We start from the raw sequence: 18,169 nt of genomic DNA, 5'->3' as shown, positions 1-18,169 counted from the left end.
ACGCATGAACTGTTTTACATTTTTAGTTGAAATCGTTGTTGTATAATTAAATTAGCTGTTTTTTTTTTTACTTTATCTCCAGCAAACATGCATCAAATAGTCAGAATTCTATAGCCAGTCTATTGTGTAAAATATTATAACCCATTTTGATTTTTTCTAAGATTTCCTTAAAAACAGTTATTACAGCTAATGAAAAAATATTTTTACTTTAGCAAAAACCTTTGAAGGTTTTTTTTTATTTATTTTTTTTATAAAAAAATGTATTTGCCTGTGAATTGAATCGCTCACCTTGCCTACATCACTGAAGGTCAGAATGTCAGTTTAAAACACATGTTAAAAATGAACTTAGGCTACTTTCCCAAATGCATTTGTTGTTTTAATGAGTCTAAATTTCCACAGCAGAGGCTGTGTGACCATTATTGTCTAAAACTTTCCTTAGGCTCACTTGTCATGCAAGCCTGACATTAATTCTTTTAATTGTGACTTCTATCTGGAGCACTGTATTCGTTTTTTAACAGCATCTGAAAACTAGCCGCAGTTTGTACCTTAGACTCAATCAAGTTGTCAGACAGCTCACATAGCAGGCTTCAAAAACCACTGGGAACACAGCGCACCTTCACGTCAAAGTCTCAGAAAAAGGAACATTACGCTCTATGTGGGGAAAAGAAAAGGCCACAAAAACATGAAAGAAATTCAATTATCCTCCTCACAATACTGCAATAAACCTAATTTTACTCAGGGACATGCATCTAAACAGTCTGGATGTCAGTCAAATTGATGCATTGAAACCCTGCGAGGGACATCACAATACTGCCTGACTGTAAAACCAATAGAGATACTGAGACTTCATCGGCAGGAGACCCAGCTGGACCTAGATGGTGTAGAATCATCAATTCATATTGATCCACTGATACCAGCCCTCTTCAAAGTTTTATTCCCACATTCCAATTTTCTTCTCTTGGAGGAGGAACAATCCATTCTTGAAATACCTCCCTGACTTGGCAAAGAGTCCACCTCGGATCAATGCCAAGAGCGAGCCACCGCTCCTCTAGCTCGAACACACCGCGTCTCAGCTCACACTCATTCAGGAAGACCAAAGGTCATCAACTTTTAGCGACAACAATTTATAAATATGACACTCTGACATCATCCTGGGAAAAGCATAGCTGAGGAGGCGAATGGAAAATCTGCTAAATTTCACCTGGTTGACCTCTCTCTATATGAAACGCTTACTGCCATGCATAAAGTGGATTATTTTAGACACAATGCATAAAAAGGGGAATTATGTATTCTGAATGATTACATCATTTTGTAATTTTATCTATATCCCCATTCAACCTACTGTGTAAACCATCATTTATCTTTGCATTGGGATGAATGCGAACATACTCAGTGACTCATGAAATCTTTATAGAGCTGAATCATATTAAGTAGGTGGGCACCAAAAGTAAGAATTAGTCTCAAGTGCTTGCTAAAGGCTGGAATATTTTAAAACAGTAGATATTATACACTTGCCATACTTTGTAAATGGTTACTAAGAAAAACTGGGCATCATACACTAAATAACTGAGGATCACACGCTACCAGACTTTCAAGTCCTTCTAAACACAACAACTCATGCAGAAACATGCGCCTCGAGACTAGGAGATGCGTGACAAATAAAACCAACATGTGTTCTAAAATCAGCTCAAAATATCAAACATGTCTGACGTCCTCTGACTGGATAAAAGCAAATAGGGCTAAACAAAAAAATTAAGAGTCTGTGCCCATTGTACACTAGGACTATATGATTTTCTGCTAAATCATTCAACTCAAAACTGTAGCCTGGCTCTGGCTTTCAGCAAGTGGCGTAGATTCCTCCAAACTGTAAATTGTGGCAAAACATCTGGGCAAAAGTCAGTGTAGTGTAGTGTTGTGTATTTAGGGATGGGACGGTATGAAAATTTAATATCAAGATTAGAGACCAAAATTATCGCGATTATCAATATTATCACGGTTTTGTTAAAACGAGATGAAAGTGTTCAAAAAGAGTTGATGCTCACACTGAAGACATTTCAAAAAGTTTTATATTTGCAAATCAACAAACAACAAATAAAACAAGCAGCTCAATGCACTTTTTAAAGCATTTCCTTCCTTATAATGACGGTCATCAATAGCAACGAATTATAACACCGCGCACATCCATTGTAACGGCCACCTAGTGTTAAGTAGTGTTATGACATGAATGTGGATGTGCCTTTAAGATAACTTCTTCTATGGCGTAAGTTATTGTATGCATGCTGTTTTTATGTGAGCGCGCACGCAAAGTGAGAGTGAGATTGATCGCGCAAAGAGGAAGATGACTGCTCTACTGCTGACCGTTGTTTTATAATGTGTTTACTTCCACTTTGATTTGTAGCGTGTTTTCGAGTGTTTTCTTTTCCCTTTTAACATTCGCTCTTCGACATGTATGTGAAGAGTGTGCTTAACAGAGAAAACATCTATAAAAGTCTCGTTCGCGCGCTCTATCGTTTCATTCAAATACAACTTGCCGTCTTGCGTCTCCGTTTTTAATTGTATTGGAAATTAAATCGGAGTTGATTTATTGTTTACAGAGTTTGATAATATTGTTGTGATTATCTTGTCTGAACGATTGTTTTGTACGCTGTACATAATGGATTTATAAACAGACTGTTGCTGGCTGAACAGGATCTAAAATCGCGATAATCAAACACGGTTTTAATGATAATTAAATTTTAAACGATATTACTAACCGTCAGTACATTTTATCGTGGTTTATAGTGAAACCGGTAATCGTCCCATCCCTATGTGTATTCCAGCCCTAAGGCAAATTTCAGTATTACTTTTGCACACTTAGGATTACGGATTTAAACAAACCTTAGCTCTCATTGTTATACTATGGCACACTCGTCAATGAACGATAGCTCAAATCAAAGGACCTGTTGAGGTCAAGTGTTGTATTAATTACATTTCTAACCTGGCAGACTATGAAAACAGCCAAAACATCCCATAGATGTAAGCTGCGGTCACATTTGCGACATTTGACAAGCAAAAAAAAAAGGTCCGTTTGTCAATATTGGCATGACGCCCAGCCCAGACAGAGGTCAGTTTCAAACCAACCAGCTTCTGTTGCTCAGTGTGTCGAATTCGCATGACCAACTTGAACTTTTTTGCCCTCACATGAAACTCCAGATTACGTGGATGTTAGCATGCTAGCTGCCCAGCAAGCAATTTTGCATTTAAAAGACATCTAATAGCTGTCTAATAGCCGTTTAATAGCTAAATCATGACTACAGATTGACCATGTCATGAAATGATACTGATATCTTGATATTATTGACATTGGTAACATGATGGGATTTCAACCATATCATGCGCTGCCTGGCCAAAAACTACTACTGACTATAAGTGGGCTACAAATAGCATAGAACATGTCAAAGAAATGAAACCAAACACCTTGTAATCACTGTTGACTTTGCTAACATGATGGAATATCATACATCTAGCAAGTTATTTTGGCAAAAACGACATGTAACCAAATTCAAGGTTATTCAGTCTAGAAGTGGGTCACTCATAGCCAGACTATCGGGTCTATAGTTAACCTAGATGGTGAAATTACGGCTATTGCTTGCTGGGTGACAGTCGGCTGTAGTCCTTTCGGTGTGTTCAAGTGCAGCCGCAGGCGACGCGAGGCGACAACACAGTCAGCTTTTAATCAGCCCTAGTTCTTTGGTGTCCGTTTGGTGTGTCCTTAACTTAACCCTGATCAAACTGAACAAGCTAATCAAGGTCTTCAGGATTACTAGGGCTGCATTAAACTCAACTTTTAGGGGCTGTTTACACGACACCGTTTTCAACCAAAAATGTAAAACTGTGTATGCGTTTTGGCCGTTCGTTTACACGACAATAGCATTTTGGGTGCCTGACAAAAAAAAAAAAGTTTTGAAACCGGTCTCCGTGTAAACAACAAAAACGGAATCTCTGAAAACGATGACGTCATGCACATGCGTATTACGTGTTCAGTCTACAGTGTTTCATCGCCATCTAATGGCCTGGCAGCAGAATACTGCGTTTTTAGTCGTTTTCGCTGATCCGTGTGAATGGGGATCGTTTCGACAATGGAGTTTTAAACTCAAAGGAAAAACTTCTCCGTTTTAAGCATATCGTTTTCGTGTAAACGTACTCTGACAAACTCTCGCAAACTTCCCTGAATCCCCACCGCCATTATGAAGTGCGTTCAGCTTCAAGTGGATGAGGGAAGTTTATTCGGACAGACCCTTGAGGGAGTCAAAGGACTGTCCAAATAAACTTTCCTAGTCCTCTTGACGTATTTAATCGCACTTCAAAATGGCAGCAGGGATTCCAAATAAACTGTCCAAATAAACTTTCCTCATCCTCTTGACGTGGTTGAACGCTCTTCAGAATGGCGGCAGGGATTCCCACCGAGGGGACGTGTTTAGGGAAGTTTGCGAGAGTATGTCTAAAAGTGAAATTAAACACAGCCTAGAAAGTTACAGGCACAGGGGAGTGCTGGCTGGGATTCTAGCAATCCTTGCACACAGTGACATGTTAGAAACCACTAAGCAACCACATTACAGCATTCTGACAAGACTCTAGCATAGTGGCGGTGACTTGTTTGCTTAGGCAAGCACCAGTTATCTCTTCAAAAAACCTGTTTTATTTTCCTTGCAGGCTGTTAAGTCGTAGAAATCACTGTTGCTCCCATAAAACTGGTATGTAGATCTGAATGAATGACGTCCTACCTCTTTTAATATTGCTTTATGTCGCGAACGTAGTGACGGGTGACTTTACATTGCTCTTTTGGGCAGCTCACGGGCCAGATTCTTCTATCATCAAAACCTAGAATATATAAGATATCCTTGAACTTCTATCAAATAGAAATGGTAGATTCTGCCAACAAGCTCATCCAACTGGCTCATCAACATTCTGGCTTTACAAAAAAACGTTCATGTTCCTTGTCGGAGGCTTCAAGGAAATGCGTGTGTTTGCGATTTTCACAGACCTGTTTGAGAGGTAATGAAATCTTGTTGCAACAGCTAGCATGATTACAATGCTTTATTTAGGCCGGTACACCCCCCTCAACACTGTATTCTAGACTGCAATGAAAAATCCATCTAGCGCCGCAATGAATAATCTTGACAAAAAGGAATGTTAATCAATTTGAGGCAGAGTTGTGAAATGCTGACACTTTGTTTGCCTTCAAAGTGTTACGAGACACTGGAATTCATTTCATCATTTTATTTTTTTCCTGGCTCAATCACAAAGCACCTTTGTGCTGTTAAGCAGCAGTTCTCCTTTTGTTTTACTTCAGGACCCAGATTTTACTTTGAAAAATAAATGGCGACAGTACTAAAATTGTTTATCATTATAAAAAATAATAACACATTGAGTTTTATTGGCCTTCTATGTCAACATCAAGATATATGGGAAGCGTCACATTTTAAAAATGGATTTAAAAATGGATTTTCTAACCTAATGATTATATGATTCGGATTATTTTCACTAAGCATTTTTGCTCTTCGGCCTAAACAAAACTATTTGGGGTTGTGACTCGCCAGTTGAGAACCTCACAACGACCGCATCGCAAGCCGAACTACATGGGTAACATGTTTAATATGCAGGTTTATGATGTCAAAAGACGAGAGGGACAAAAGGCGCTCTCCTTTTGTCACCTTTCCTTCGGCCACCTATTAATGAAGCACTCTATTTTCCGATTCATAATAAACACAATGGCGTGCTCTTACAAGCTCTCAGATTTCCCAGATCACGTCAGATGAGCGTAAGAGCGAATAATGGAAGCAGAAAGGATAACATCTTTACTGCTCCAGATCCTTTGTTATATCTTGAAAAGGAGCTGAAACCGGCTTACATTAAGGAGGACAGTGCAAAATATGGAAACAGTCATTAAAGCCATTTAGCAGTTGAACAAAGGGGATCCCAGCCTACAACCCTGATTCATTTTACTCCCGTGCTGTATTCATAAATATGCTCTCTATAATTTGTTTTGTTTTATCATTCAAGAGGAGCTCATACTACACTGGCATGAGAATGCATTTTTATCCTTATGTAATCTGTGAGTCTTTTAATATTCTTTCACTCAGAATCGAATAGGACGGTACAGTTTAGAGTTGGTATGCTGTTTATAAGAGTGGACAGAACACATCATATTTTAGAAAGATCTCTGAAACCATATTCATAGCTCTCCTACGATGTGCAATTTCCAAGAGTTTTAATGTGACCTTCATATAAAAAAAAAAAAAACTCTGTTTATCTGTTAGTTTCAATATAAATGAACCCGTAGCTGAAGAAACACCCACACGTGTTTTTCTGCAGGACTATTTCTGCTGTTATTACTGCAAATACTTCAACTGCAGTTCTAGGAAATATTAGGCATAATTTTAGCACTGCTACAGATCCTGCAGCAGAGATAAAAGAACAGGGAGGGGTTTGAAGTTTTGGAAGGCATAGCAGGAATTTTAGCAGGAGTTCTATGCAGATGTAGATACTGTTAAGTTCCATAACAATTACATTTATATTTTGCAATCAAGTCCTGGGTCTAAAACGGTGATGTTCATCAACAATCGCTTTTTTTTTTTTTTTTGGCATAATTGCATAGATTTTTCTAAAGTTAACATTTAAAATCACAGTTATTTGAAATTTTGAGACATCATTTCTTATCTGCTAGTTTTGAGTCTGTAATAATCCTTATTAAGACAAAGCAAAGGAGATAAATGCGTTCTCATCAAAATACATGCCCCAGACATAAACCATGGCAAACTTGCCATATCAAATTCATAATTCATGTAGTGTAGGCCTACTGTTAGGCTGATGAAAAACTCCTTTTCTGAGGAAAATATTTTTTATTCTTAAATTTCATTACCCTACTGCTTTGGATTTGCATCCTTCTATGAGGCTAATCTTTCAAAATCTGTTAGTTTGGGAAAATGTATTCAAATTGTCCATAAAGCAGGCTACTTTATTATCTTAATTTCCCACCCGGAAGTCTCAGCGTTTATGGAGAGCTCTTGCATCACAATAGAGAAGTTGGTCTTAAATACATAAATGCTGAGGTTGACTGCTCAGGTAAAAACCAGATCATAAAACCAGACAACCAAAACTTTTATGAATAACATTAACAAACACTATAGGGACCTTTATCCCAAAATTAATATTTTGTCATCATTTACTCACCCTTGTGTCGTTCCAAAGCTATTAGTTTCTTTCTTTGATAAGGGTGAATTCAGGTTAATCAAGACACTTTTTCCCACTCATCTCAATGGGAAAAAAAGTGTCCTGAATTCACCATGATTTTCATTTTGACTGATTTCTTGAACTGAATAATTAGACATTTTAAAAGACATTTGATTCATTTATTTCCCTTAATATTCACATTGTATCTACATATATATTAAGCATTATGAGGTGTTTTTTTATTTATTTTTTATTAATGACAGTTTTACCACCACCGATCACCAGTTAACGTGAGTCTAATGCGCATCAGCGCCCTCTGTCTTCACACAAAGGAACTGCACTGGCATTCCAAGCCGAATCTCTTTTTTTGAGTCGCTCTTCCTTGAGTCTCACGGACTCAGCCAATCTGAATGCTGTGACGAGGAGAGGCAGGATCCCAATATTTAACACACAGGGCACTGATACATCTACACCTGTCACTGACTGCTCTCCATGAAGAACTAATGCACTTTATCTCTCTCTCTCTTCACATACTGAAGAAATCCACACATGGGACTGCCGACCCGACGTCCGTGCGGTTCTTGAGAAGTCACACGGCGGTTTCCTCGTGTTTTGTCATTATTTACCGGGACATTTTTACAGATGCGCTTTATCATGATGAACTGAAGGTGTAAGGATGCGACTTCACCAAAATCAACTATGCCGAAAATAAATATTTCTTGATAAGCTACACCTGGAAACAGCAGGATGAAGAAGAAGATTTTTGCACCTATTTGAACATGGATCTCGTATCATAAGGAGGATTACAGAAGGACACCACACAATATCCTTTATTATTATAGCCTGGCTGTATCATATTGTGGCAAGTGCTTTAGGTAGCCTATAAAGATGATCCTTTTCCGTAAATTTCGCGTGTTGATTTTAATGGTGTTTCTGGTCGCCTGCACCATGCACATCATGATAGACCTGTTACCCAAGCTGGAGAAGCGCGCGGCGGGCTCGAGCTCCAGCGCTGGAGGAGGAGGCGGCTGCTCATGTTCTCACACCCCGGGCGAGGAGCCTCGATCCTGGGCTAAGCAGCGCGCCAGAGCCGCCGCCGCCGAACCGGGCTGGCCTAATAAACACTCTTTGAGGTTACTGCAGGATTTCAGCAATGAACCCAACTCCAATCTCACTTCGCACTCACGGGAGAAGGTGACCGAGAGAGGCGAGTCTGGAAAGAGAGTGAGACAGCTGCAGTTGGGCTCAGAGAAGAGGGGTTTGATGAGAGACACAGCGAGCGGACAGAAGCAGAGAGCTGTCCAGGGTTCCTCCAGACTGAAGGCGCTCTATGAGAATCCGCTGTATGGGACTGACCTGCCTCATCTCACTGAAGATGACACCTTATTCAACCTCAACGCTGATATCAGATTCTACCCCAAAGCTGCCGGACAACAAGAATGGCAAGTGCTACTCTAAACCTGGTGTAGGCTATATTGTTATGTTGTATGTTTAAAAGTGAGCTGTTAAGTCCCGGGACCGGGTCTAGTTGTACTGTAACACACATGGAGGTTGTCAATATTCTGAAAAAGAATCCTGTTGAAGATTACTTAGTTGACTTATGAAGATTTCATATATATATACAAAAAAATATATATATATAAAAAAGTCACACTGTATATTTGGTGTCTTTAACTACTATGTACTTAAGTAAAAAAAAAAAAAATAATAATAAAAAAAAATTGGTACAATGTTGCATTGCAAACACTTTTATTGGGGTGGATACTGGTAAGGTTAGGGACATGTTTGGTGGAATGGGTAGATTTAAGGGAGGGTTAAGGTGTAAGGGAAGGTCAACATTTGCAAATACCTTTTACAATATTTGCAGGTATTTAAAAAGTGTAAAACATGTACACAATAAAAGCATTGATTAATCGAAACGTTTGTACCAAGACACTCAATATAAAGCCTGGTAAATGGTTCGATTTGTTTGACGGCCAAACAATAAATCTTTCTACAGTAAACAGAAATTACTTTCAATATTACAACTGTCCTGAGAAATATTCACAGCAATAAAAAAAAGTGTGACAACTTGCCCCAGTCTTGCTTTTAAAGAGATGATATAAAGAAAAGCATTGAAAGCGATTGCTCATATTTAATCCCAAAGCATTAGGAAAAGAAGAATATAAAGTGCAAGTTTAAAAACATGTGAAACAATGTCCCAGTTATATGCATAATTAAAATGTTAATGGAGACTGGAAAGTTGTCACAACTATAATATTTATAGTCAAAAAATGCCATTTAAACAAAACTAGTATTTCAAGAATGGCTAGAGCTAAGAAATGTTTCTCACATCACACCTAGGGCCAGGAGTCATCATTTTCTCGTTTTGTCTAAGTAATAATCATAAAAAAGTCATATTCTCAATGGAAATCAAGAATGAAATCAACGATTAAAAGAGGGAAGTACATCTCTTAAATCTAGAGCTAAAAATAAGAGCGCATATGCTGAGGAAAGACGTGATACTTTTATAATTTCCAGTTGATACTGAGTCATTGTGAGTGTTAAAAGCTTTGCTGCTAGGACTCGTCTCTGTTCCTCTGGTGTGATGTGTTGTTTTCTTCAGAGCTGTCAGATGCATTAAGCTGAAGGGGTTTTTTGTTGGTGTCATGCCCTTTGTTTGCTCCTGCGTCCTCTCTTTTTGTTCTTCACCCGGCAAGCTCCGGCGTCCTCAGGGATATATCTCAGCTGATTCTCTCCGCCTTTAACTATGACTGTATTAACTAAACATGCCTTTTAACCATGCCTGACTGATCCAGACTGATCTCAGGAACAGTTGAGTTAAAGGCCTTTTTAACAGTGCTTTGTTAATCACTGAGAATGCATGTGACAGCTTGTCATCCAGATGATGTCACATTACAGTTTAATATTGCTTTTCATGTTTTGATGGAACGCATTTATTTTAATAGACAGAACTCGTGTCTTTTTTTGCTTGTGTGTTGTTGAGGTCCGAGGCCTCAGGGAAATGAAGTACAGCTGATGTATTCAGTCATTTCACTGTCATCACAGTATTTTTCTGTGCATGGCATCAGTCCAGCCAACACATTCAAACATGATAACCTTCATTTCAATGTTTTAAAATAGCTTTCACAGTCATCAAACTTAATACTAAATGGTAGAATTCAGTAATTGAAGCCAGTATGTAAATCGAATTTAAATAAATAAAACTTAAAACAGTTTAATTAAATGACACCGCTCTCTTCAGATAAAGAGTAGATTGAGCTCAAATGAAGCTGACTTTTGAAGCACACGTGGAATCTACACAGAAAACCCTGCAGATTAAGGGTACGTTTAACATGACAGCGATGTACTAAAAACAGAAAAGTTCTTCCATTGCATTTTTCACGTACTCTACAAAGTCGTTAAAATGTGAATCAGTGAAAACGACTAAAATTGCTGTGTTATTCATGCCAGGCCAGAGGTTGGCGATGTCACTTGTGTAAAGAAACACTGCGCGCCTATAGACTGAACACGCAATGCGCATGACGTCAACGTTTACACATTTACACTCACAAAGTTGCATGGCTTTTATCTCATTTTGAGTTCATCTTAATGTAATAAGCTGGGTTGGTGGTGTGCTGGTAGTGACTAATGTCCTCCACTGTCCTTTATCAACAGGCATAATGAGGGAAACGTGGAGGAGGAGTACAGTCCGGCAGGGGAGGCCTCTGCTGAGTCGTATCCCAACTGGCTCCGCTTCCACATCGGGATCAACCGATACGAGCTGTATTCCAGACACACCCCTGTCATAGGGGCCCTGCTGAAGGACCTGGTCTCCCAGAGGATCACCAGTGTAGGTAGGTAGAGGTACAGGACCTCATCCCGTTTAATGGAACAGCCCAGGTGAAGTGGGATGGCTCTAGGTGGTGCTGCCATCCCGAAAGCAATTATTGCCAAGTGGTTTAGAGCCATTATAGGAATGAAATGAGCCAACTAGGTCAGTGGTGTGCAAAGTGTCATTTTGGTTTTTGAATTTTTGAGGCTAAGGGTGTGTTCACACCTGGCATGTTTGGTTTGATTAAAATGAACCTTGGTGCGATTGCTCTGTTAGTGCGGTTCATTTGAATAAGTGTGAACGCTGCCGTCTGAACCCTGGTGCGCACCAAACAAGTGGACTGAGACCCCTGAAAAGATGGATCTCAGTCTGCTTTCAAACTAACTCTGGAAAGGTTTGACTGATATATGATTGCAACACGGACCAATGACATCTAAATGAACCAAAACTAGAAGGTGATGTCACAAGATGTGAGCCTAAAAAGGACAGAATGCTCACACATGCCTGTTTTTCTTGTCATAGTGACAATGTTGCCATCACAGTTCGGTACAGGCGTCAGAACGTCTTCTCCTCACAGCAGATCTTTGTTTGTGTGTGTGACGGAGGGATTCCCGCCGCTGTTTTGACTCCTTTACACATTTTGTAAGCTCTTCACGAGTTCTCTGCTCCGTCATATACCATCATATTCACACACAGCGAGCACATTTAGCCCAGCACACAGCATTGTTTGGAATGTTCAACAAGGTCTGTCATGAAAGTGTACGTCAAAAAAAGTAGTTTTTTGGTTTTGTATATTTAGGTTTGGTGTTAAAAATGACAGTGTGAGCACTAAGTGAACCAGGGCTAAATGTATCATTTGCTTTTTTGGTCCAGACCAAAAGATCCAAGTAAGCCGAACTACAAGTGTGAACACAACCCTAAAGGGTTTTATTGGATGTAATGTGCATGTTTAAGTGGATGAGGAACATAATTTGAGATAATTTGGCATTTTCCACAAATAGAGGACACTTAGTAGTGAAAACTATTAGATATGTTACATAAACTATTATCAAACATAAGATTGATATGGCATGAAAAATAGGTACACATTAAATGTTTATATTATTAAACTTTTTGTCAGAAATTGCACTGTCAATGAAGCTCAAAAATGTGTCGCTGTTACCAAAGCTATTGTAAGAATAGTTGTAAAGGTTAAACAAATGAATTGAATTTAATAGTGAATTACAATCCTCCAACTTAGTTACTGTATTTAGGTTAAATCTCTAACCTTGTTACCAATCGGGTGTAGTGTCAAATACTCACAACACAACCAAATACAGAAACACACTGCAAATACTCACAACGCAACCAAATACAGAAACGCGCTGCAAATACTCACAACGCAATCAAATACACGAATACACTGCACATACTCACAATGCAACCAAATACAGAAACACGCTGCAAATACTCACAACGCAAATACGTTCAGGATGTTAAAATAAACAAAAAACGTACTTTTCAGGTCATCGACAACACCACTGACGAGTTGTCATTGAAGAATAAGCGATCCCATCAAGGTTTGTATTTTCTGTATTTGGTTGCGTTGTGAGTATTTGCAGCATGTTTATGTATTTGGTTGCGTTGTGAGTATTGATGCATACTCACTGATGCATAAGGCACACAAAATGGGACTTCAGGAAAGTCGTCATCCGATTGGTTGAATTGTACAGGATTTCCGGTAGACATGTGTGTCGCGTTCTTTAACAGTCCACCTAGAAACAAAGATGCCGTGATGCCAAACCTCCTCATTGAAGAAGAAAGCCATCGTGTTTACAACTGTGACAATGAGCACTACTCAGGATCAACTAAGCACTGGATTATCAAAATATTTGGAGACTGATGTGCTATTGTCGCAGTAAATTTGCACATTGTTTTTAAAATTTTGAATGAATGATTTATTGGTTGCATACCGCTCTGTTATTGTGGGGACATCGACTTTCCCGCCCCTAAACATGACGGTGAGCAAAACGACCTGTGATTGGTTGCTTTAGATGTCAGTCAGACATTCTCTTGGCCAATGAAAGCTGCTATGTAATCCAGACCTTCTGCCGTCGGTCTGAGGGTCTGGCTACGTGAGACTAACATTTTGGTAACAAGGTCTCAGATCTCTTAAATAAAATGAAAACTGCTCATAAAATATTTACTCCAGGGGTTGACTAAACCAGTCTTACAAATCTTTTTCAGTAAATGAAGAGTGAAAGGACATGCTTAACCTTCACAAATGTCAACCTCAGGAGGTCAGACTAAATCAGGGGTAGGCAACGTCAGTCCTGAAGAGCCGCTGTCCTGCTGAGTTTAGCTCCAACCTTGAAGAAAAGTCACCTGCTTGTAGCCTTAGTAATCCTGAAGACATTGATTAGCTTGTTCAGATGTGTTTGATTAGGGTTGAAGCTAAACTCAGCAGGACAGTGGCCCTTCAGAACCGATGTTGCCTACCCCTGATTTAGTCTGACCTCCTGAGGTTGACATTTGTGAAGGTTAAGCATGTCCTTTCACTCTTCATTTACTGAAAAAGATTTGTTAGACTGTACTTAATTTGTAAGAGTTTCAGAACCAATTTTGTCCAATATTTGTGGAAAGTGCCTTTATTTAGAAGCTTGTGAGGTATACAGAATGATGTATGTGCATGCACTCAGGCACTTGAGATGGCTAGTGAACATCAGGGCCTATTTCAGGCAGAATGATGGCAGAAGCGGCATGCACACTTCCTTTTATTCCCTAGAGAGAATGCAATTGACAACTTCTCTTCTTTCATTAGTCTGAAAGTCCACCTGAAGATCTTACATGACTTTTTTTTTTTCCAGCCCTGAGCACGTCAGTCTGAGACATCTGTATTGTGTATCTCTAACTTAAGAAATTATAACTACAAACCTCAGAAGTGTGCTTCATGTGGTTACATCCAAATGAAGTGGATTTATTTGAATAAACCTGACACCAACTTTTAAGGGTTATTAAAAATTGCTTAATGATGAAGTGTATAAATTCTACTGTGACTGTCACCACTTTAGCATACTTTCAAAAAGAGTGCTTATTACAGAAATAATATGCTTTAAAAGAATATACTAACTGTTTTTAGATACTTAATTACATGTTATTTGCAATTAAATAAAAAAAGATTGTACACATTATACACTAAAATTTATGGGCTGTTTCAACCGCATGCTTGGGTCAAATATGGACAAACCCATGGTTTATACCTGGTTTCAATTTTAATTTTAACCCATTTTGGGTTTTCCATATTTGACCCAAACATGGGTTGAAAAGACCCAGCTTTTATTTTAAGAATGTAGTTTAAATTTATATTAAATGCAATCAGTTGAGCTTAAAAGTGCTTTTTTTCCCCAACCCAAATAAGTAGTGCTTAAAGGAGTCATAACCTGCAATTTTCACTTTTCCACGAGAATCAATGTATGTTATGATCGACTAACGATTATACACTGGCCGGGAAGCCGATATTTAAAAGTGAAGCGTTTGTTTACCTCAGGGTAAATAAACCAGCGAGCGTGCACGCGCAATCAAATACGAGATTTTGATTTCAACTCCCTCTTGACGTCATGAGGTAGTAGGATGTACCATATATGGACACCGCAGCAGGAAGCCTTCCCCTCTCCCCCTCATATTCAGTTCAGTCGAGAAAGATGGAGAAACCGAGTGCACACCGGACTTGCTCTGTGGTTGATTGCCATAAAAAACATGTAAATGTGTTTTATCTCCCAAAATCGGACGAAACTATCAGGGACCAGTGGATGAAATTCATTTTTAATGACGCTGTCCCAACAACCCTTTCAGCTGGCGTGCAGAGCCATATAGAGCGTCCACGACAGCCAAAACATCGCATTGATCTCGCGAGACAATAATGCCTTCAGAAATAAGGGTAAAAGTAGGTCTGTGTTTATTTTTTTTCCACTTTTCTTTTTTAGAAGGGCCTGAAAGACTATAATACAGCAGTAGGTATCCAATGTAATACTAGGTTATGACTCCTTTAAGTACACCTTTTTATGCAATTTCATAATTACTTATATTGTCTTTGAAACATGGTTAAAATGTACTGCTGAGTGTACTGACAAGCATTTATGGTAAACTGAAATCTAGTATATTTGCAATTACACATTTGTAATGAAGTTGCAATTTATACCTTTAAATATATTAAATATTAAAGTAAAATTTTTATTTGATATTATTACAAAGTCAGTCATGAAAGTGACCTTTTATTTCATTAATATTATATTACGTTTTTTTTATACTTTATACGTATACTACAATTGCATTTTTAGTGTTGCTGAGAATATTTGAGGTCACACTTTTCACAAACTTACAAATAGCTTAATTATAGTTTTCTGCATGTTAAGCAGGGATAGGAGAAGGTATTTAACATTTAAAAAAATGATCTCTATACGGTAAGAATTGCCTATGTTCACTTTTTACACTGTGGCTCAATGCATCCTCTGGATCAAATAGCACCTTGCTGGAGGTAATTTTAGTCATATTAGGATTAATTAAGGTTATAAAGCCTTGATGAAATACTCCACAGTAGCGCTTTTAAAAAATTATACTAAAATAGTGTTGCTGGAAACATTCAGGACGCATTTAATCAAATAAATAGAGCAGTTCTCTGGGGATTGAAGCAAATCAAAAGATGCGCAGTTAAACAATACTTGTTTGTGTATGTGTAGACCTATATACACTAGACTAGATGATAACACTAAGAGTTACGGCATTGTGGCTTTGTTCCAACTGACGTGTCTCTGCTAAACTAATGAGTTCAATAAGACTTTACTGCTGCAGAATTGCACAGGTGCTCTCTGGGGAAATATTATACAGAGATTTTTTGGGGATTACTCAACGTAAAGCTGTATCAGCCATCTTTGCTGTCCAATCTCATTAATCAGCCTGACAAAACATGTGTTCTGCTGATCTAAGGTCAGTTTTCTGACTTCTCTCATAGTTTTAGGACTTCCAAGAACTAGACTGTCTGGATCTAACGCTTAAAAAGAAAATTTGAGACAGGCACTGACACAGCCCTGGCAGGAAAAGCCATGAGAAACATGACTTCACTCTCTAGACAGTATGGTGTAATTTTGGGGGATTATTCGCTTTGTAGTAAATATGATTTGTTGTGACTAAGTTAAGCTGCCGAAGGCCTACGTACACGCAAACCACTTGTGCACACTTGCGAGGGACTTCATTTAAACTTCAAATAGTTTAAAATGCTCTCCAAAATTCTTAGACATTAGACAAAATCAAATGTAACCTTGTCTAAGAATTTTGGAGAGCATTTTAAACTATGTGAAGTTTATTAATTCATGATATATATACAGTGAGGAAAATAAGTATTTGAACACCCTTCTATTTTGCAAGTTCTCCCACTTGGAAATCATGAAGGGGTCTGAAATTGTCATCGTAGGTGCATGTCCACTGTGAGAGACATAATCTAAAAAAAAAAATCCAGAAATCACAATGTATGATTTTTTTAACTATTTATTTGTATGATACAGCTGCAAATAAGTATTTGAACACCTGTCTATCAGCTAGAATTCTGACCCTCAAAGACCTGTTAGTCTGCCTTTAAAATGTCCACCTCCACTCCATTTATTATCCTAAATTAGATGCACCTGTTTGAGGTTGTTAGCTGCATAAAGACACCTGTCCACCCCATACAATCAGTAAGAATCCAACTACTAACATGGCCAAGACCAAAGAGCTGTCCAAAGACACTAGAGACAAAATTGTACACCTCCACAAGGCTGGAAAGGGCTACTGGGAAATTGCCAAGCAGCTTGGTGAAAAAAGGTCCACTGTTGGAGCAATCATTAGAAAATGGAAGAAGCTAAACATGACTGTCAATCTCCCTCGGACTGGGGCTCCATGCAAGATCTCACCTCGTGGGGTCTCAATGATCCTAAGAAAGGTGAGAAATCAGCCCAGAACTACACGGGAGGAGCTGGTCAATGACCTGAAAAGAGCTGGGACCACCGTTTCCAAGGTTACTGTTGGTAATACACTAAGACGTCATGGTTTGAAATCATGCATGGCACTGCTGGCATGGCTGTATTGCGAGATTTTGAGGAACAACCTCCTTCCCTCAGTTAGAGCATTGAAGATGGGTCAAGGCTGGGTCTTCCAACATGACAATGACCCGAAGCACACAGCCAGGATAACCAAGGAGTGGCTCTGTAAGAAGCATATCAAGGTTCTGGCGTGGCCTAGCCAGTCTCCAGACCTAAACCCAATAGAGAATCTTTGGAGGGAGCTCAAACTCCGTGTTTCTCAGCGACAGCCCAGAAACCTGACTGATCTAGAGAAGATCTGTGTGGAGGAGTGGGCCAAAATCTCTCCTGCAGTGTGTGCAAACCTGGTGAAAAACTACAGGAAATGTTTGACCTCTGTAATTGCAAACAAAGGCTACTGTACCAAATATTAACATTGATTTTCTCAGGTGTTCAAATACTTATTTGCAGCTGTATCATACAAATAAATAGTTAAAAAAATCATACATTGTGATTTATGGATTTTTTTTTTAGATTATGTCTCTCACAGTGGACATGCACCTACGATGACAATTTCAGACCCCTCCATGATTTCCAAGTGGGAGAACTTGCAAAATAGCAGGGTGTTCAAATACTTATTTTCCTCACTGTATATCAGGAATTCATTCATAAATATCAAGTATTTTGGTGGGTTGTATATCACATTTTTTTACTTTATTCCCACCCAATTTATGACCCAATAAAATTGAATGCAGAAATTTTAAAAACATATACTAAAAACATTGTACTGCAATGCATGTATGAATCCGTGTTATTTTAGTGTCAGTGTTATTTTATATGCTATTATAGTTTTTATTATATTTTGAAGTAGTTTGCTATTTTTATTTTATGTTTTTTTTCAAGCATTTTTTATGTTGATTTGAGTTATTTTGCTGTTTTGTTATTGTTAGTAATTTTTTTATTGTCTGTATAGGTTTTGTTGATTTCTTTTTTTCAGTTTTAGTTATTTTATACAAGTTCAAATAAATTAAAATGCTAAATTAAAACTAGCTGAAATAAAAGTTTGTTTTTATATTTTTATTTCAGCTAATGTTTATTTTATTTTAAGTAACGA

At 38.4% G+C, this 18,169-nt stretch overlaps 1 protein-coding gene across 1 annotated transcript in view; it reads left to right on the top strand.

Annotated features, from left to right (window-relative positions):
• Positions 1-7,687: 7,687 nt before the first annotated feature.
• The window catches only part of fam20ca (FAM20C golgi associated secretory pathway kinase a), an 80,874-nt gene continuing 70,392 nt past the window's right edge, over positions 7,688-18,169 (top strand). The window contains exons 1-2 of the mRNA XM_084408379.1: positions 7,688-8,654; positions 10,870-11,048. Coding sequence (XP_084264505.1) covers positions 8,101-8,654; positions 10,870-11,048 — 733 coding nt within the window. The 5' untranslated portion in view covers positions 7,688-8,100. The remainder of the gene's footprint in view (positions 8,655-10,869; positions 11,049-18,169) is intronic.

The sequence above is a fragment of the Rutilus rutilus genome (assembly GCF_951802725.1).
Source record: "Rutilus rutilus genome assembly, chromosome: 1".
Classification (NCBI taxonomy): Eukaryota; Metazoa; Chordata; class Actinopteri; order Cypriniformes; family Leuciscidae; genus Rutilus; species Rutilus rutilus.
The sequence above is the reverse complement of the archived record's forward strand: the minus strand, read 5'-3'. Positions and strand labels throughout refer to the sequence as shown.